This window comes from Sus scrofa, chromosome 13 (assembly GCF_000003025.6).
Source record: "Sus scrofa isolate TJ Tabasco breed Duroc chromosome 13, Sscrofa11.1, whole genome shotgun sequence".
NCBI classification, from domain to species: Eukaryota; Metazoa; Chordata; class Mammalia; order Artiodactyla; family Suidae; genus Sus; species Sus scrofa.
In genome coordinates, this window is record NC_010455.5 from 109774745 (window position 1) to 109796451 (window position 21707).

Genomic DNA, 21707 nt, shown 5'->3' on the forward strand with positions numbered 1-21707 from the left:
TAAATGCAGCACAATGTTCAATTTTTCTAAAATGCAGGCTATGGATCAATATAAACTGAAATATACAGGCAGCCCTTGCAATGCACGGTACTGTGTTAAATGAAACACTTGCATATCAGCTTTGGTCTCAGGTAACAAAGAACCACCCAAGTCATGATATGGTTCCGACATGCACATGTTTCAGCTAATAGTTCTGTGAACAGCGAGGACCACCCTGATTTGTCAATTGGGAAAAGGAACATCTACAGAGTTTGTACAGAAAACTGATTTAAATGAATCCTCCACTTTTGGGGGGGCAATCTTGAACTGAAAAGTTAAAAGTTACCTTCTGTCATACAATTTCAATTAAGCATAATAAAGCATCTCTCAGACCAGCCAAGAAAATTTCTTTTTGGTTTGAGCCAGTGTTGCACATTAGAAAAAGGAGAACAGCAATTTCCATTTCCTTTCTTGATGCTTGTCACTGGCATTTTTAGTAATTTATGATATTTGTGACTTTGTGCTTATTACATAAAATAATTATTCAGTGACATCTAAACTTGACTGTGTTCTACTTCTCCATGAATTATTCTGATTTTGACTTTTTTTTTTTTTTTTTTTTTTTTTTTTTTTTTTTTTTTGCTTTTTAGGGCCGCACCAATGGCATATGGAAGCTCCCAGGGTAGGGGTCAGATTGGAGCGGCAGCTGCCAGCCTATGTCACAGTCACAGCAACGAAGGCTCCAAGCTGAGACCTATACCACTGCTCAGGGCGATGCTGGATCTAAAGATTTTTTTTTTTTTGTCATTTTGCCTTTTCTAGAGCCGCACCTGCAGCACATGGAGGTTCCCAGGCTAGGGGTCTAATTGGAGCTGTAGCTGCCGGCCTACACCACAGCCACAGCAACGTGGAATCTGAGCCGTGTCTGCGACCTACACCACAGCTCAGGGCAACACCGGATCCTTAACCCATTGAGCGAGGCGAGGCCAGGGATCGAACCGCAACCTCATGGTTCCTAGCTGGATTTGTTAACCACTGAGCCACGACGGGAACTCATGGAGCAAATTATCTTAATGGTTGCTAATTCAAGGTATTAGATACTCAAGTTTTGTCATTTTTTATTTATGACTGTCTGTACTTTTAATTTTTTTCTCCAAAGTAAAACCATGGTATGAAAGATGAAGTTGAAACAAAAAGAAAACAAAAAATCAAGACATCTGAATCCCCTTTTGTTGAGGAAATTCAGCATGAGAATACAAATGCCCCAATAGGTCCATGTTCATGTTTAGGAATATCAGTAAACATAAACTATAAGGCAGTTCAGTTGGAGGCACCGGTTGGGTCTTAAAAAATTATCTTTTTTATCTAGTCAGTTTGGCTTAAAGAAGGCATCAAACAGATTAAAATGTATAGTTTTCACAACATATTAACACTTCATGAATCATTAAAAGAGAGACTGAAGACAATATGAGAAAAATAATGTAGATATAGGTAGATTAGGTCACTATGCTGTTCAGCAGAAACTGGCACAATATTGTAAATCAATTATATTTTAATAATTAAAACAAACTAATTAAAAAAAAGAGGGATTGAAGATTCCATTTCCTCTTTTATCACCAAAGTGGATGGAAGCAGATACAAGAGCACATAAGTGAGCCAGAGGTTGTATTTAATGAAATCATATGGCGCATGGAGGGTTATCTCTGAAAACTTGTTGTAGCCAGGAGAAGTTTTGGTGATCACCTTTGGGTAATTGAATATCCCTTCCAATGGGTCGCCTTATCTCAAATACCAGTATCATTTGGGAGAATGTATTGGAAAAAGGAAGAGAACCATGTTTTCATACATGTTAAAGCCAGTTGTTGAGAGATACTCATGGGGTGAAACCTCCCTGCTGCTTGTAGATCCCTGTGGATCACACAGCAGATCCCCTGGGAGTTACCCAGGAGTCTAGAAAGGCAGAGTAGGCAGAGCCAGTCCTGGACACTCAGTAGCTTATTGGTACCCACGGGGTGGTCTGGATGACTAAATAATCTGTCAGGATTTCCTGAATGGGTAAAATTCTAAATCTGAAATTCAAATGAACTTTACACAATGGTAGATCAATACTTGGAGATACATGTGAGAGGTGAAGGAGATCAGCAGCCAGACCTCACTGTTTTTCCTTCAAATTTTGTTTTTTCTGATTGAGAAATCTTTTTGCTTACTCCAAGCAAAAGGAGTAGCAGGTAATAGCCTATATTTTCTCTTAAGAGATTTATTTTTTATATCTTTAACATTTATATCCATAATCCAGCTGGAATTAATTTCTAAATATGGCATAAAGCAGGTATATATAAATATGGTATAAAACATGTTTTTATGGATAGTCAATTGATCTAGTACTACCTACTGACAAAAGCACCCTTTCCTCTGCACTGCAGCACTGCTTTTGTCATAAATTAGGTATCCATCTGAAGTGGGGCTGTGCATAAAGTCTCCATTCTGTTCTTTGGCCATTTGTCTATTCTTGTGACAATACCATTCAGCCTTAATTACTTAGAAGCTTTATAATAAATCCTGATAACTGGCAGCATAAATTCTTCAGCTTTGTTCCTCAAAATCGCCTTGGCTATTCTTGGCCTTTTGTGTTTCCATATAATGTTTTAAGAATCAGCTTGTCAAGATCCACAAATACACCTAGAGGTATTTTGATAGGCAGTTTAGCAAAATCAAGGATCAAATTGGAGAGAAATAACATTGTTACAATATTGAGCATTCTAATTCAGAGATTAGAATTAATTAATCCATTTAATAAAGGCTTCTTTAATTTTTCTGTAATGTCATAATTTTCAGTGTAGAAGTCACTCAATCTTTCTGTTTATTTTTAAGAATTTTGTTTTTTATGCTAATACAAATGTTATTTACAATCTTCATTTTCTATTTGTTTTTTGCCTAATATGGTTTGAATCAAATGAATAACATAATTTTTTAATGCCTGCCTTCCTTCCATCCATCTATCCCCAGCACATAATCTAGCTGTCAAAGGCATATCTTAGATACACCGAGCAATCTTTTATCTTTTGTTCCCTATATTAAGAAGTCAGAGCTTATAAATAAGTAAATAAATAAATAAATAATTGCCAAGAAGACCTAGTAAGAATGCTCAGTGGACATGTAATAGCCTCCTTATTAGTAGTAAGAAATAATTAAACTAGTCTAAACAAGCTAAAATGTGATCAACTTCCCTCTTCTTCCTAAACTGAACTCAGCAAATATGGCACAATTGTCTAGATTGTCTGTAGGATCTGTGGGCAAAACTGGGGAAATGGCACATTCTTGTCTAGCTGTTTTGATTGATTTTAGAGATTAAGTTGCAAGGAATTTTTTTCAAGGTAAAATCAGTTAACCTAGGTTGTATGTACTACAACGGCCGAAGTCACTACAAGACTTAAATTAGTTATAAACTTTTACAAAGGAAAAATTCAAATGAGTGATCACAATATCCTTAAATAATCCACTTTCTAAGTGGGACAGTGTTGCTGTGATCTAAAAATCAGATTTCCGGGAGTTCCCATTGTGATGCAGCAGAAATGAATCTAACTTGTAACCATGAGAACGGCGATCCCTGGCTTCGCTCAGTGGGTTAAGAATCCGGCATTGCCATGAGCTGTGGTGAAGGTCGCAGACATGGCTTGGCGCCTGTGTTGCTGTGGCTGTGGAAATCCCATAGGAAATGAATCCCAGGTGAAGAGAAATCACCCAATGTTCACCCTCCAAATCAAAGTGCACACACCCATTCAGAATGGCTCACACTTCCATTACAGAGACCACAACACACAACCACTGCCGCCATCACTGTTAGAATGATGCACTAAGGAGGTTTCTAACATGTTTATGAATTAATCAGTGCGAGGTCAGCACAGAGTTCAACACCTCCCCAGATATCCCATATTGCCACTTACTCGTAAAATCTCCCTGCAGATATATGCGATCCACTCCTCCTTCAATGTGTTACCTTTCGTGTTCTTGATCAGGTCAGTGACAGAGCCAGCGCCACAAAACTCCATCACCAACTGGCAAAGGAAGCAAACATGCCATTATTATAGTTACACTTCACAGTTTCCATGCATTAAGAAAGCATAAAGAGTCCCAGTCAGCTGCTTTGAAATGCCATTCCTGCAAAGAAAAAGTGATCATAAAACAATATATAAAAACATAAATTTTATCTTAATTTGTTCCCAAAAGAATAGAAAATAAAGATTATTTTTAATTTCCCAATTGGAAAATTATAGCTGGAAAATGAGGAAAATCTCCATATTCTAAGTATTTATTTATTTTTATTTTTTATTTTTAATTTTTGTCTTTTTTGCCATTTCTTGGGCTGCTCCTGCGGCATATGGAAGTTCCCAGGCTAGGGGTCCAATCAGAGCTGTAGCCACTGGCCTACGCCAGAGCCACAGCAACACAGGATCCGAGCCACGTTTGCAACCTATACCACAGTTCACGGTAACACCGGATCCTTAACCCACTGAGCAAGGCCAGGGATCGAACCCACAACCTCATGGTTCCTAGTCGGATTCGTTAACCACTGAGCCACGATGGGAACTCCCTAAGTATTTGTTTTAAATGAGGGTAGCTAGGTGGTTCAGATATAGTTAAGACTATCCCCTGTGTTTTTAATCTGGTGGTCAAACTCATCTTCCCTACAAAAGTTAAGGTCATTCTTTGTCTGAAAGAGCTGTGGTTGTCTAGGCAATTCCAAGTTAGAACAATAGAAGGGTGCACTGTTTATGCTATTGGTTTGGAACTGACTCTGTAAGCTGTCAGAATGAAGACTATCCACTTTTAATTAACTTCAGCAAATGTTCCCAGGAGGCTGGACATATCAAATGAATTCAATAAACAATAAGCCCCAATTTAGCACCTTTCATCCAAAAAGCTGCAAGTTCTCTATAAATATAAACTCATTACAGTACTCAGCAACTTTATAAAATAGGCAGAAAATAAACATCTCCTTTAATGGAGAAGTAGGGACTAGAAGAGGAAAAGCAATCTATCTGCTTTTACATTCATTTTATAGGTTTAGAAAAACACATTCATTTCCATACTTTCTCTTCAAAATGTTTTCAACAGAAGTCACTTTAAAAACTAATTATATGAAAAGAATTTAGAATGACTAGCAATCAATCTCTGACTTGACACTAGAAGCAGAACTAAAACAGAGCTATAATGAAATAAATAACATTGATGGTTTTGGCTTTGTCCATGTACATCCTAACATCAGCACCATGTCAGCAGGTCCTAAAAGACACCCCCCACCAAGCTGTAAAATCTTTGGGCAGAAATAATGTTCTCTTCTTATTCTGTATGCCTAGTTGAAACTCAATAAAACTCATGAAATGAGTTTCATGAATGAGTTTTCAATGTTTGTTCTGATTTACCTTCCTGTGAATTTACAAAGGGTAACGAAACCCTCCCATCTTCTCCAGGGTGTGAGTGGAAGCATAGAGATTGATTGGGAGCTTTTGTAAGGAAGTTTGAAAAGTGCCACAACAGACCATGTTCTTAGACAATAAAAACACTAAAATTATCATATATGAGAGCCAGAGTGATCAGAGACCACAGGATAATGTTAGACAGGGCTGAGGAGGTAGGAATGTAAACTGGTACAACCAGTATGGAAAACAGTATGGAGGTAACTCAGAAAATTAAAAATAGAGCTACCATATGATCCAGCAATCCCACTCTTGGGTATACATCAGGACAAAACTATAATTCAAAAAGATACATGCATCCCTATATTTACAGCAGTACTATTCACAACAGATGAATGGATTAAGATGTGATACATACATATAATGGAATACTACTCAGTCATAAAAAAGAATGAGATCATACCATTTGCAGGAAGATGGATGCAACTAGAGATAATCAAATTATATGAAGTCAGAAAGAGAGATAAATACCATATGATATTACTTATATGTGACATCTAAAATATGGCACATGTGAACCTATCTAAAAAATGGAAACAGATTCATAGACATAGAGAATGGACTTTTGGTTGTTAAGGGGGTAGGAAGGGAGTGGACTGGATTGGGAGTTTGAGGTTAGTAGATGCAAACTATTAAATTTAGAATGGATAAGCAATGAGGTCCTACTGTACAACACAGGGAAATATATCCAACCTCTTGGGATAGACCAAGATAATATAATAAAAAGAATACATTCATACATACATATATACTGGGTCACTTTGCTGTGGCCCACTTTGCTATGCTGGGTCTCAGCAGAAATTGGCACAACATTGTAAATTGACTACACTTACATAAAAAAAAATATAAATAAAAGGTAAAAAAATGAAAAGACTGAGGAATCAACTTCAAGAAGTTCTCACTAATTAAAGATGGAATAATTTGAACATCAATAAGAGTAATAACTGCAATGTCTTGAAACACCTTAAATATGCTTAATTATGTGCATTAATAAAGATATCCCTCAAAAAGAATATAATTGACACTGTTTAAAGGAAAGGAAGAACCAACTTTTTATTTGAGTCTGGTAAATAAAGGGAAAAAAAATCAAGAATTTATCCTGTATTTCTTACACAGGTTTGACCAGGGAGTGATTAAATAATAAAAGACGTAAAAGCACCAAAAGCAAATATTCCATTCCTGATGTATGAAGAATACACAGTAGAATTAGAATATCACTATTTTACAATAGTGTTTTAAACTAACAGATTCAGGCACTGATCACTAGTGGTTGTTAACGTAAAATAAAAAAAGAAAGAATGAAATACCCAGCTATGATTTTTTTCTTGATTAGAACAACACAGCATCACCTAAGGAGGAAACTTGTCAAAAACAAAATAAAACAAAACAAAAACCCAAACCTAAATCTGATCAAGCCTCTAGTTCCAGTTACCAATTTATAGGAAATTTAGAGGATTGAGGAACATATTACATCATGAGGATATGATCAACATACCCTAGAATAGAAAACTCCAAGGGTAAAAGGCCCATTTGCTTTAACAAATATATTCCAAAAGGGGGGAAAAAAGATGGAGCATAGGTCTTCAGATTTAAAAACACTTAAAAATATACTAACAAATTTCAATGGATGCAACTTATCTAGATACCAATTCTTTTTTAAGAGCTGATAAAATTTTTGAGACAATCTAGAGTCTAGATATTTGCTGATACTAAGGAAATATGGTTGACATTTTTTAAAAGTGTGACTATAGTACTGTGATTATGTGATAAAATGGTCTTATATTTTATAGAAGCACACTGTCTCTACTACAAATAGTGCTGGGTCAACTGGATAGCCACATGAAAAGAATGATGTTAACCCCTCACCTCATACCACATACAAAAAATTATCTCAAAATGGATCAAAGACTGAAATATAAGAACTAGAAGTATAAAATTCTCAGGAGAGAACACAGGATAAATTTCTATGATAATGGTTTCTTAACTATGACAACAAAAGCACAGACAAGGAGTTCTCACTGTAGTGCAGCAGGTTAAGGATTCAGCATTGCTGCAGCTGTGGTATAGGTCACAGCTGAAGCTCAGATTTAATCCCTGGCCTAGGAAGTTCCATGTGCCACAGATGTAGCCAAAGAAAAATGCACAAACAACAAAAGAAAGAGACAGATTGGATTTCATCAACATTAAATTTTTTTGTATCAAAGGACACTATCAAGATAGTGAATTGACAACCCACAGAATGGGAAAAATATCTGCAAATCATATATGTAGGAAGGGTCTAGTATCCAGAATATATTTAAAAAAAAACTCTTATGACTCTATGACAAAAATATAAATAATACAATTTTAAAATGGGCCAAACATTTGAATAGACATTTCTCCAAAGATACACAAATGACTAACAATCACATGAAAAGATGCTCAACAGCAATAGTCATTGGGAAAATGAAAGCAAAACACATTGGGATACCACTTCACACCCTCTAAGATGACTGGTTCAAAAAAAGAAAAAGCAGAAAATAAATTGTTGGTAAGAATGTGGAGAAATTGGAAACATCCTACATTGCTGGAGGGAATATAAACTGGCAAACTGTTTGATGGTTCCTCAACAAGTTAAAACACAGAAATACCATATACATGACCTAGCAATTCCACTTCTAGGTATATACCCCTAAAAGACTGAAAACTGGTGTTCAAACAAAAACTTGCATATGAATGTTCAGCAACAGGGCTCACTATATACAAAAGGTGGAAATAACCAAATTGTCCATCATTACATGAATAAACAAAATATGGGTATATCCATACAACAGAGTACCAGTGAGCTATGAAAAGGAATGAAGTACTGATGCAACATGGATGATACAGTATGGATGAATCTTGGAAACATTATGCTAATTGAAAGAAGGCAGAGGAAAAAAGCCATACATTGTATGAATCCTTTCACAGAAATATTCAGAATAGGCAAGTCTTTGGAGATAGAAACCAACCACTAGGCTACCAAGCACTTGCCTTAATGGGTACACAGTTTCCTTTTGGGGTGATGATAAAGTTTTGGAACTAGACAGAGGTATGGTTGCACAACACTGTGTACTTAATCTCACTGAATTATACTTTTTAAAAGTATTAAAATGGTAAATTGCATGCTATGTGTATTTTATTAGCATTAAAAAAGGTGATGAGATTTTTTTTCAAAATAACAGAAGGGAAGAAACAGAAGGGCATGTAGATGGGGCATGGTTGACTACTGACTGAAGACAGTTGGAGCTAGTTTGGGGCACATTATATTGTTCTGTCTACTTCTGTGTGTTTGGGGAATTCGCTAAAAATACAATGTTAAAGAAAATCCCATTTATGTATATCATGGTTTAGCAGCTGTAGGAAGGGCCAAAGAAACATCCTTGGGTAGAAAGAAAAGAACACTTTCTCCAGTGAGCAAAACATGTTTGCGCCCCTTCTCCAAATCCCATTTTGAAAAACAGTGACCAGACCTCCTACAAATTTATCGATGGTGCCTGTATCAGCTGGAGAAAATGCCCCACCATTGAGCTCTACTGGGCCATGTAATTACAGTTCCCAAGGAGAGCAATGGAAGCCCAGTGACTCCAGTCTTTCAAAATTAGATTGGACAAAACACTTTCAGATATTCAGGAGGAAACAATCCTGCTATAGCTGGGCACTAATGTCAGTGATTTCTATAATTTGATTCGCCATTCAGCTCCAGCTGAAGGCTGCTAAATTCTTTTCATCTCACTATGGAACAAAATGATTGTTAAATTATATAATGGGATTTTTTTTTTAAGAAAAAGAAAGAAAGAAACCAGCATTTGCTAGCAATCGGTTCCTGCAGCCACACAGCAACACTGATAATTACTGCCACTGCACAGCAGGGACCTACCCTCACCACAAGTAACCTCATCACATTAATAAACAGAAACAGGGCTCAACATGCCAAGCCCAGCAGCGATAAGTCAATAACTTCACATCTCACAAGCAAGAAATAATGCATCATTAATATTCTCCAGGAAAGAAAGTCCTCAAAGAATTGATACTAGGGCAACAATACTTGCTAACACTTACAGAGGAGTTGCCATGTGCCATGCACTGGGCTAAGTGATTTGCAGTTATTATTCCATTAATCCTCTTTCTCTTTAATTCCCTTCTCTTTCTTTCTTTGGAAATGCTTATCCATGGTCTATATACTCATTAAGTAGCTAAAGCAGGGTTGAAAGCATCATGCTTTCTCAAGTAGTAGCCATCTGACCTTGGGCATGTCCCCTAACCCCACTGGGCTCAGCACCCCACCACCATCATTATAAAAACAAGATAAAATCATCAGCCTTATATGTTTGGTGTGAACATTAATTGTGTCTCTGAATGTAAATCTTCTAGTAGCCAGAAATCTCTATGTATCACTTATCCATTCTTTGGTCTGTTTGCATTTCTAAAAAAAGCTTCCAACTTGGAAGACAGCATTAACAGTTCCCCAAGACCTACTTCCCTCTGATGGTGAGAAAGCAGCTGAAAGGGCACCTATAAAGGGCACTGGGCCCGTGTGCTTCTAAAACTTCCATTCATGAAAGAACACCAAGGACACATGTCTTTTTTTTCGAGCTCGTGTCACACAGCAAGAAGACTCCGTGGTACATTCCAGGACACTGGATCTTTTTATTTGGAAAGTCAGATGATGGTGGAAGAGGTTTAAAAAGAATCTTACATTTGAAATTCTCACTCAACATTACCTACATAATTGGGTCAGAAAATTAAATACACCTGTATGTCACTTAGGAAGCGAGGAGGAAGGTTAAGTTGAAGGTGAGGATGAACCTGTGCTCGGGCACCACGGGGGCTGGGCCTGGGCGCCGATCTGGAACAATGTCAAGGAGGAGACATTGAAAAAGCAGCACGGTGTGTGGTGCAACCCAGCTGTCTGGGAAAGGGTTGCTTGGATTATGGGATGCAGGTAGTTATTTCTATGTAAACTAAAATGGCTAATTTTAAAAAACAAGGTGTTCCAATATATTTCACAAATTGCATGGCTGTGCATCACTTGTTTTTGTCTGATGAGCAGGATGTTTTCTCTTGGAGGTTGTGGAGTGAGTGGGTACTTATCATTGTGTCCTATGCTTTCTTCCTCCTTTAGGACAGTTTTTTTAGAAAAAGGACTTTGGCCTCAGCTGATTCCAGGGGGAATTCCAGAAGCACCATCTGAGTTCTCACTGAGGTCACCCACCCCCTCACTGGGAGGGGCATAGGTTTGGACTCAGCAGATGTGGTCACTTCTTACTTGCACTTTCCAATCCCAGTCACCTCTGAAAGAATTTAAAAAGGTTTATGCTCAGAGCCAGTCTAAAGGCTTAGGATGATTTCTGGGTTCCCTGTGGTATAACCAGTTTTAAGTTCCTATAACAAGAAACAAAGCTTTAAGGTATTTTAAAACTGTAGGACTAGCGCAGAATATGTTGACAGGAACACATTCCTTACAGATGTCACTAGTCAGTCGCCCACAAGAAGAACTGACTACTAACAGATTCCTTCTCTTTTATAGTAAAAGAAAGGATGGGAGATGGGGAGAGGAGGAGGGGGAAGGAGGATGAAAGTCTACCTAAAATGAAAGAGGTTTGCACCAAGCAACTTCAGGGGCACCCTAAGAACAGGAGAGGAAAGATAAACTTCCAAGAATTCACAAGATTGCAAAGGATCAGCCTACGAACCTTGAAGGTCCAGAAACATCAGCAAGGCACAGGATATTTTTATCATGTGTAGCTGGGAATAGCTGCAGATCCCATCTGCATGATTTATGAAGGTGTAAACAAAACTCAAACTCAGTACTTTGTTACAGAATGCTGCTTCATGTGCCAAAGGTAGTTTAAGTTGCACAATATAAAATGTGTGTACAGAAGTACAAAAATTGGTGGGTATACAATTTATCATTTTATTCAACTGATGCAAAAATAAAGTCAAACTTTATTTTCATAATAAAATTAAAACTGTTGGGAATTTCAAACTGGAAAAGCAACCTAAGTAGGTTTTTGCATTCATTTTTAAACTAACATGTATTGGGGGGTAAAAACTCTTTGGCTTCTGCATTATATTTTTGGGCTTGAAAAGAGAATGCCTGAACTACAAATCCTTAGTCTTCTGAAGATAAAAAGATGAGTTCCAAGGATGTGAAGTCTCAGATTTTGTCAACAAAGTTTCTAGATATGAACAACTTTGTACCTTGAGAATGACAATGACCGTTTGAATATTCGGAGCCAACTGGTGTTTTAGCTACAGGAAGCCTGCCCAAAGGACAGCCCACTAGAAATGCTCTGTAGCCGCCCATGTCTAAGGATACACCCATCTCAGAGACAGCATGGCAGCATTCAAGGAACGAGAAGTTAGGCGCATTTTGGATTTGGTACTTGGTGCTCAAATTTCTCAGGATGCACCTAGGATCTTCTGGAAGGTATTTTCTGTTATATGTCCATTTGAGCCATGGACTCAATCATAGTAACTAATTAACCTTAAAGGCTATAAGAAATTTATAGCTCTGCCTCTCAGAATGTTATACTCAAATAAGAGAATCTGAGGTATGGATCGAGGAGCAAGTTTTCAGACAAGTCAAAAACAGGAAAAGAGGAGTTCCTCTCATGGCGCGGCAGAAACGAATCCGACTAGGAACCATAAAGTTGTGGGTTTGATCCCTGGCCTCGCTCAGTAGGTTAAGGATGCAGTGTTGCCGTGAGCTGTGGTGTAGGTCGCAGACATGGTTCGGATCTGGCGTGGCTGTGGTGTAGGCCGGCAGCTACAGCTCCGATTGGACCCCTAGCCTGGGGACCTCCATATGCCATGGGTGTGGCCCTAAAAAGACAAAACGACACACACACACACACACACACACACACACACAAACCAGGAAAAGAAAAAAAAAAAAAACAACCCAAAAAACTGGCTCTAGAGACTTAGTAACTTGGTATTTAAGAATGTTGAGAAATGCAGCATAAACAGGAACATTGACTTTGTCTCAAAATTAACCTAGAATAGGAACCAGAGGGTTGTCTAGACCATTAGCAGAGTAACTGTGGGCATACATAAAGTCTTCCTTTTGCTAAGGTGGAAAGGGGTTTAGGCATAGTTCAAGTGAAATTCACCGAGATAAAAGAAGAAATCACTTTCACATGCTTGTCATATAATCGCCCATTAAATGGCTCCATTAAAGTTGAACTCAAGCCCAGCTGCAAAGTATGAAATCAGGTGTAGCTTTACCTCTGTGTTTGTATCTAAGTAGCTTACATCCTGTCTCAAGAGGTCATGCAGTGGGGCAGCCCCCAAACTTGGAGACTGTTTATAATTACTCCTACTACTATTTTAGGCACTTAAATTCAGCCTTAAACTTTTCTACTCAACAATAAGAATATTCAATCATTTCTCCAGACAAGCAACCTAAGCTGTATTTAAGAAGAAAGAGAATTCTCTAGAAATAAAAGTGCCAGATGCTAACTAAATGCCATCCCCCACCCCAAATGAAAGTCTCATGTCTGATGCAAAAAACTAAGAAAGGAGTAAATTTCAATGAACTATGCAGAAGATTCAGTTAAGGTGGTTGGATTTTAATGGTACTAACTGTAGCACATTACATTTCAATTATAAAACAACCCAATATATTAGTAGGCATGATTTTTTTACCAAACCAAGATGTTATAGCAATGTAAATCCAGACTATAATAAACTTGGGTGTGTTGGCTATGACCAACATCACTACAGATTCTAGAGAGGACCTCTCATTGGTAACTAAATGACATCTTGGTTTATCACAGCACCTCATTCCTAGATGATCTCATGCAGGGTGTGGACAAATAATGTCAGCACATGAAGTGGCACAGGCATGGAAGACAGCTGGTATTGACAGGGCCCCTGCTGGGCTACTGCTCTGAGGTACTGCTGCTATTTGGGACTTTCAGGCCCCAAAGTTCCAGATCATCTGATTTTTCCAAACCTTTCAAGGAATCCAGACATTTGTGTGCAACTGCATGATTTTTTCTAATGTTGGCATAATTAAAGCACTACTACTTTAAGCGAACCAAACTAAACACCTTTACCAGGACAGAGGCTTCTGGGTTGATAGTTTATTTATTTTCATATTTTTATTTATTTACTTTTTCATTACTCAATGAATTTATTACATTTATAGTTGTACAATGATTGCCACAATCCAATTTTACAGGATTTTCATCCCATGACTCCAGCGCAAACCCCCACCCCCAAACCTGTCTGCTTTGGAAACCATAAGTTTTTCAGTGTCTGTGAGTCAGCATCTGTTCTGCAAAGAAGTTCGTTGTGCCCTTTTTTCAGATTCCACATATCAGTGAAAGCATTTGATGTCAGTGTCTCATTGTCTGACTAACTTCACTTAGCATGATAATTTCTAGGTCCATCCATGTTGCTAAAAATGCTATTATTTCATTCCTTTTAATGGCTGAGTAATATTCCATTGTGTATATGTACCACCTCTTCTTGATCCACTCCTCTGTTGATGGACATTTAGGTTGTTTCCATGTCTTGGCTATTACATATAGTGCTGCAATGAACATTGGAATACATGCGTCTTTGAGAGTCATGGTTTTCTCTGGATAGATGCCCAGGAGTGGGATTGCTGGATCGAATGGTAGTTCTAGTTTTAGTTTTCTGTGGAATCTCCATACTGTTTTCCACAGTGCTTGCACCAATTTACAATCCCACCAACAGTGTCATAGGGTTCCTTTTTCTCCACACCCTCTCCACAACTTATTTGTTTGTAGACTTTTTGATGATGGCTATTCTGGCTGGTGTAAGGTGGCACCTCATAGTGATTTTGATTTGCATTTCTCTAATAATGAGTGACGTTGAACATCTTTTCATGTGTTTATAGGCCATCTGTATGTCTTCTTTGGAGAACTGTCTGTTTAGATCTTCTTCCCATTTTTTGATGGGGTTGTTTGTTTTTTTGGTATGGAGCTGCAGAAGGTGTTTATAAATTTTGGAGATGAATCCCTTATCAGTCGATTCACTTGAAAAGATTTTCTCCCACTCTGTGGGTTGTCTTTTTGTTTTGTTTAGGGTTTCCTTTGCTGTGCAGAAATGTTAAAGTTTCATTAAGTCCCATTTGATTATTTTTGTTTTTAGTATCAATACTCTAAGAGGTGGATCTGAGAAGATGTTGCTGTCATTTATGTCAGAGAGTGTTTGGCCTATATTTTCCTCTAAGAGTTTGATAGTTTCTGGTCTTATATCTAGGTCTTTAATCCATTTGGAGTTAATTTTTGTATATGGTGTTAGGGAGTGTTCTAATTTCATTCTTTTCCATGTGGCCGTGCAGTATTCCCAACACCACTTATTGAACAGGCTGTCTTTTCTCCATTGTATATTTTTGCCTCCTTTGTCATAGATTAGTTGGGTGTAGGTGCGTGGGTTTAATTCTGGGCTTTCTATCCTGTTCCACTGATCTGTAATTCTGTCTCTGTGCCAGTACCATACAGTTTTGATGACTGTTGCTTTGTAGTATAGTCTGAAGTCTGGGAGCCTGATTCCTCCAGCTCCATTTTCTTTTTCAGGATGTCTTTGGCTATTCTGGGTCTTTTGTGCTTCCAAACACACTTTAAAATATTTTGTCCGAGTTCTGTGAAAAATGTTCTTGGTAATTTGATAAGGATTGCATTGAATCTGTAGATTGCCTGGGGTAGTATAGTTGTATTGATAATATTGACTCTTCCAATCCAAGAGCATAGCATATCTTTCTATCTATTTGTGTCATCTCTGACTTCTTTCATCAGTGTCTTATAGTTTTCAGAGTTCAGGTCTTTTGTCTCTTTGGGTAGGTTTATTCCTAGATATTTTATTCTTTTGGATGCAATGGTAAACAGGATTGCTTCCCTAATTTCTCTTTCTGATCTTTCATTGTTAGTATATAGAAATGCAGTCTATTACTGTGTATTAATTTTGTATCCTGTGACTTTGCCAAATTCTTGGATGAGCTCTAAGAGTTTTCTGGTAGAGTCTTTAGGATTCTCTAGGTATAGTATCATGTCATATGCAAATAGTGATAGTTTTACTTCTTCCTTTCCAATTTGGATTACTTTTATTTTTTTTACTTCTCTGATTGCTGTGGCTAGCTAGCACTTCCGAAACTATGTTGCATAGTAGTGGTAAGAGTGGACATCCCTGTCTTGTTCCTGATCTCAGTGGGAATTCTTTCAGCTTTTCACCATTGAGAATGATGTTCGCTGTGGGTTTGTCATATACGGCCTTTACTATGTTGAGGTAGGTTCCCTCTATGCCAACTTTCTGAAGGCTTTTTATCAGAAATGGGTGTTGGATTTTGTCAAAGGCTTTTCCTGTGTATATTGAGAGGATCATATGGTTTTTATTCTTCAGTTTGTTAATGCAGTGTATAACACTTATTGATTTGCGGATATTGAAGAACCCTTGCATCCCTGGGATAAATCCCATTTGATCATGATGTACAATCGTTTTAATGTATTGTTGGATTTGGTTTGCTAGTATTTTGCTGAGGATTGCTGCATCGATGTTCATCAGTGAAATTGGGCTATAGTTTTCTTTTTTTGTGTTATCTTTGTCTGGTTTTGGTATCAGGGTGATGGTGGCCTCATAGAATGAGTTTGAGAGTTTCCCTTCCTCTGCAATTTTTTTTTTTTTGTCTTTTTGCCATTTCTTGGGCCACTCCCACGGCATATGGAGGTTCCCTGGCTAGGGGTCTAATCGGAGCTGTAGCCACTGGCCTGCGCCAGAGCCACAGCAATGCGGGATCCGAGCTGCATCTGCAATCTACACCACAGCTCACGGCAACGCCGGATCGTTAACCCACTGAGCAAGGCCAGGGATCGAACCCGCAACCTCATGATACCTAGTTGGATTCGTTAACCACCGTGCTACGATGGGAACTCCAAATTTTTTGAAATAGTTTCAGAAGGAGAGGTGTTAGCTCTTCTCTAAATGTTTGATAGAATTCGCCTGTGAAGACTTCTGGTCCTGGACTTTTGTCTGTTGGAAGTTTTTTAATCACAGTTTCAATTTCAGTTCTTGTGATTGGTCCCTTCATCTTTTCTATTTCATCTTGGTTTAGTTTTGAAAGACTGTACTTTTCTACGAAATTGTCCATTTCTTATAGGTTTTCCATTTTATTGGCATATAGTTGCATATAGCAGTCTCTTATGATCCTTTGTATTTCTATGATGTCTGTTCTTACTTCTTTTTCATTTCTAATTTTATTGATTTGAGTCTTCTCTCTTTTTTTTCTTGATAAATATGGCTAAGGATTTGTCAATTTTGTTGTTCGTTTCGAAGAACCAGCTTTTCGCTTCATTGATCTTTTCTATGGTTTGCTTTGTTTCTATTTCGTTGATTTCTGCTCTGATCTTTATGATTTCGTTCCTTCTACTAACTTTAGGTCTTGTCTGTTCTTCCCTCTTGAGCTACTTTAGATGTAAATTTAGCTTGTTCATTTGAGCTTTTCCTTGTTTTCTGAGGTGGGCTTGTATCGCTATAAATTTTCCTTATAGAACAGCTTTTGCTGCATCCCATAGGTTTTAGAGTGTCATTATCTTTGTTGTCATTTTCTTCTAGGTATTTTTATTTATTTATTTATGTATGTATGTATGTATGTATTTTTTTTCTTTTTGCCATTTCCTGAGCTGCTCCTGTGGCATATGGAAGTTCCCAGGCTAGGGGTCGAATTGGAGCTGTAGTTTCCGGCCTACACCAGAGCCACAACAACGCAGGATCCTAGCCCCGTCTGTATGTTCTGCACCACAGCCCATGGCAACACCGGATTGTTAACCCACTGAGCAAGGCCAGGGATCGAACCTGCAACCTTATGGTTCCTAGTCGGGTTCATTAACCAGTATGCCATGATGGGAACTCCTCTTCTAGGTATTTTTTAATTTCCTCTTTGATTTCTTCAGTGATCCATTGGTTGTTTAGCAGCATGATGTTGAGTCTCATGTGTTGGTGTTTTTTGCAGTTTTTTTTCTTGTTGATTTTAGTCAGATAGCGTTGTGGTCGGAAAAGATGCTTGATATGATTTCAATTTTCTTAAAGTTACCGAGGTTGGATTTGTAGCCCAGGATATGATCAATCTTAGAGAATGTTCCATGTGCACTTGAGAAAATGTGTATTCTGTTGCTTTCGGTTGGAATGTCCTATAAATATATATTAAGTCCACCTGGTCTGATGCTTCATTCAGGGCCTGTGTTTCCTTATTGATTTTCTGTCTGGATGATCTGTCCATTGCTGTAAGTGGGGTGTTAAAGCCCCCCACTATTATTGAGTTATTGTCAATTTGTCCTTTTAAGGTTGTCAGCAGTTGCCTTATATAATGTCGTGAACCTTTGTTGGGTGCATAAATATTTAAAATTGTTATGTCTTCTTCTTGGATTGATCCTTTGATCATTAGGTAGTGGCCTTCCTTGTCCCTTAAGATATTCTTCATTTTAAAGTCTATTTTGTCTGATATGAGTATTGCTACTCCAGCTTTCTTTTGATTCCCATTTGCAGGGAATATTTTCTTCCATCCTCTCACTTTCAATGTGTATGTGTCCCTAGCATTGAAGTGGGTCTCATGAGGACAGACTGTGTTATGGATCTTGTTTATGTATCCATTCAGCCAGTCTATGTCTTTTGGTTGGGGCATTTATTCCATTAACATTTAAGGTAATTATTGATATTTATGTTCTTAGTGCCATTTTATTAATTCCTTTGTATTTGTTTTTGTTACTTTTTTTTTCATCCCTTCTTCTCGTGTTCTCTCCTCTTGTGGTTTGATGACTACCTTTAGTGTTGTATTTGAGTTGATTTTTCTTATTTGTTTCTGTATCAATTGTAGATTTTGGTTTGCAGTTACCCTGAAGTTTTGATATAAGAGTCTATATATATACAAGAGATTGTTTTAAGTTGTTGGTTTCTTATTTGTAAGTGCATGTACAGTGTCCTGCATTTGCACCCTCCTCTTCTCATGAATTCTGATTTTGTTGGCATAATTGTGCATGGATGATTTCGTATCTTTACTATATATATACCTTTACTGGTGAGCCTTGTCATTTGTGGAACTTTTGTTTCTACTTGTGGCCTTTTCTTTTCCATCTAGGGAAGTTCCTTTAGTATTTGTTGTAAAGCTGGTTTAGCGTTGCTGAATTCTCTTGGCTTTTGCTTATCTGTGAAGCTTTTGATTTCTCCTTCAAATTTGAATGAGAGCCTTGCTGGGTAAAGTAATCTTGGTTGGAGGGTTTTTCCTTTAATCATGTTAAGTATATCATGCCACTCCCTTCTGGCCTGCAGAGTTTCCACTGAAAAATCTGCCAGTAACCTTATTGAGGTTCTCTTGTATGTTATTTGTTTCTTTTCCCTAGCTGCTTTCAAGATTTTCTCTGTCTTTAATTTTGGTCAGTTTGATTAATATGTGTCTCAGGGTGTTCCTCCTTGGGTTTATTTTATATGGTACTAGTTGCACTTCCTGGACTTGAGTGAGTGGTTCCTTTCCCATGTTAGGGAAGTTTTCAGCTATTATCTCTTCAAATATTTTTTTCTGTCCCCTTCTCTCTCTTCTCCTTCTGGCACCCCTGTAATACAGATGTTGGTGCATTTAATGTCCCAGAGTTCTCTGAGACACTATTCACTTGTTTTCAGTTTTTTTCTCTTTTCTGTTCCATATCCACGATTTCCATTAATCTGTCCTCCACCTTGCTTATTCGTCCTTCTGCCTCCTGTATTCTGCTGCTAGCTGCCTCTAGTGAATTTTTTTATTTCCGTTGTTGTATTTTGCATCTCTTCTTGTTTAAGTTTTATATCTTGTATCTCTTTGCTCAGTGTTTCCTGTGAGTTATCCATCTTTGCCTCCAGTTTATTTCCAATGTCTTGCATCATCTTCAGCATCAACAGTCTAAAGTCTTTTTCCTGGAGGCTGAGAATCTTCTGATCACTTAGCTGTTTTTCTGGGGTTTTTCCTTTCTCCCTCATCTGAGTTATAGTTCTCTGTCTTTTCATTTTTATAGGGTTTTTTTTGGTGTGGTTACCTTTTTACAGATAATAGACTTGTAGCCTCTCTTACTTCTGGTGGCTGCCTCCCTTGTGGCTGAAGTTGGTATGGGGGCTTGCTGTAGGCTTCCTGATGGGAGGGACTGATGCCTGCCCACTGGTAGGTGGAGCTGATTCCTATACCTCTGGTGAATGGGGCTTTGTCTCTGGGTGAGATTAGAGGTGGCTGTGTGCCTGGGGGGTCTTTAGGCAGCCTGTTTACTGATGGGCGGGGCTGGGATCTCACCTGGATTGTTGTTTGGCCTGGGGCTTCTCAGAGCTGATGGGTGGGGCTAGATTTTCCCAAAATGGCCACCTCCAGAGAAAGGCACACTGATGAATATTCCCAAGAACTTTGCTTCCAATGTCCTTCCCCCACAACAAGCCACATTCACCCCTGTTTCCCCAGGAGGTCCTGCAAGAACTGCAGTCAGGTTTGACCCAGATTCCTACGGAGACTTTGTTTTGTCCTGGGACTCAGTGCATGTGAAAGTCTGTGTGTGCACCTTTTAAGAATGGGGTCTCCATTTCCCCCAGTCCTGTGGAGCTCCTGTGCAAAAGCCCCACTGGCCTTCAGTGCCAGATGCTCCAGGGGCTCTTTCTCCCAGTGTCAGATCCCCACACGTAGGAGTGTGATGTGGGGCTCAGAACTCTCACTCCGGCAGGTGAGTCTTTGTGAGCCAGTTAGTTTCCAGTCTGTGGGGCTTCTCACCCAGGAGGTATGGGGTTGCTTATATTGTATAATCGCCCCTCCTACCTCTTGATGTGGCCTCCTCTTTGTCTTCTGGAATAGGATATCTTTTTGAAGGTTTCTGGTCCATTTGGTTGAAGATTACTCAGCATTTGGTTTAAATTTTGTTGTTTTTAGGAGAGAAGTTGAGCTCCAGTCTTTCTCTTCCACCATCTTAATCCCATCCTGGGTTGCCAGTTAAATGCACAAACCTAGTCCAAAGTTATCATTCTCATAAGGAAGAAACCAAATGACAGTGATGCTGCCTCTGCCAAAGTGAGAATCTAGACTTCTGGATTCCATGCCAAATTTAAGCTAAGTGCTAAAATGTTTGCCCCTAAAGTGCATACAGTATAATATCTTAAATCTTAGCTCTACAAGTGTTCACTGGAACAGTCTACCGAATGGCTTACTGAGTCATTTCAGAACAATAATCTCCTATCTTACTTGACCAACCTATGTTGTGGAAATGTATTCTAATGAGAAATGTATTCCCTTTTATAAGATATTCTCGACTCAGTGATTGCTTTGATGGTATCAAAAGAGACAGCAAAATATGTGTGATGTTTCTTTCTAACTTTAGGAAATTAGCCCATTTAACAGAAAGGGCTTCTTACTCCCAGTGTCTGAATGGCATGCAGGAAAGTGGAGAGCCTCTCTTTGCCTAGATGCAGTGGAATGAGATGGCAATGTTGTATGTCAGAGCTCGCCTTGTTTCTGAGAGATCGGAATCTTTATTGAAAGAGCTCCCTTTTTTGATTTCCGGATCAGCCCCGAGCAGTTGATAAGGGAGAATTACTTGGCCATTATCAGAAGTAGTTGTATTTCCACAAAGAGCTTGTACTAAACAAGAGTTTATCTCCACGACAAGACTGATAGAATTCACGCCGATTATAATTCAATCAGACACCTGAAACAGTGCATATATTGGCTGTTGGGATATGTATAAACCTCTGTCTCCTAGCCACAGCAAAAGAAATACCTGGGGAATTGTTCCTGTAGCCTGAAAACTGGGGACAAAGGTAGAGAGCACTGCTCTTGGTTGCTCCAAGCTGTCTCTCTATACCCTGTAATAATATTTCTATATAAATGTAATCCTAACAGAATGCCATTAGCCCAAAGACTCAACTATCCGTGACCTTTGCAATTATTTGCTAAACCTCTCCCAAAAGATTTAATGTACTTTTCAAAGTGTATTTCTTAGACTTAAGAAATACTGTCTTCCTAGCAGCTAGCAGGGCTTCCTGTCCTCTTTGAAAGTTGGGGAAACTGACAAATGAAGAGGAAAAACAATATAAATTTGCTTAAACACAAAGCTTCTGTTCTATTTGGAACACTAACCTTTGAACTATTTTTCCCAATTAAAAAGAGAAGAGTGAAAGAGAAGAGGGTAGAGTTCAGGGGCTTGATTCTAGCATTAGGCAGCCTGGGGTTAACTAATACACTGGCTTCATCGTAACTTCTCTGAGCCT

At 38.4% G+C, this 21707-nt stretch overlaps 1 protein-coding gene across 21 annotated transcripts in view; it reads right to left on the minus strand.

Annotated features, from left to right (window-relative positions):
- The window catches only part of TNIK (TRAF2 and NCK interacting kinase), a 409498-nt gene that overhangs the window by 131897 nt on the left and 255894 nt on the right, over positions 1-21707 (minus strand). For all 21 annotated transcript variants that reach the window (XM_021071173.1, XM_021071170.1, XM_021071167.1 and 18 more), the window contains one exon: positions 3924-4034. In XM_021071173.1, the coding sequence (XP_020926832.1) occupies positions 3924-4034 (111 nt within the window). The remainder of the gene's footprint in view (positions 1-3923; positions 4035-21707) is intronic.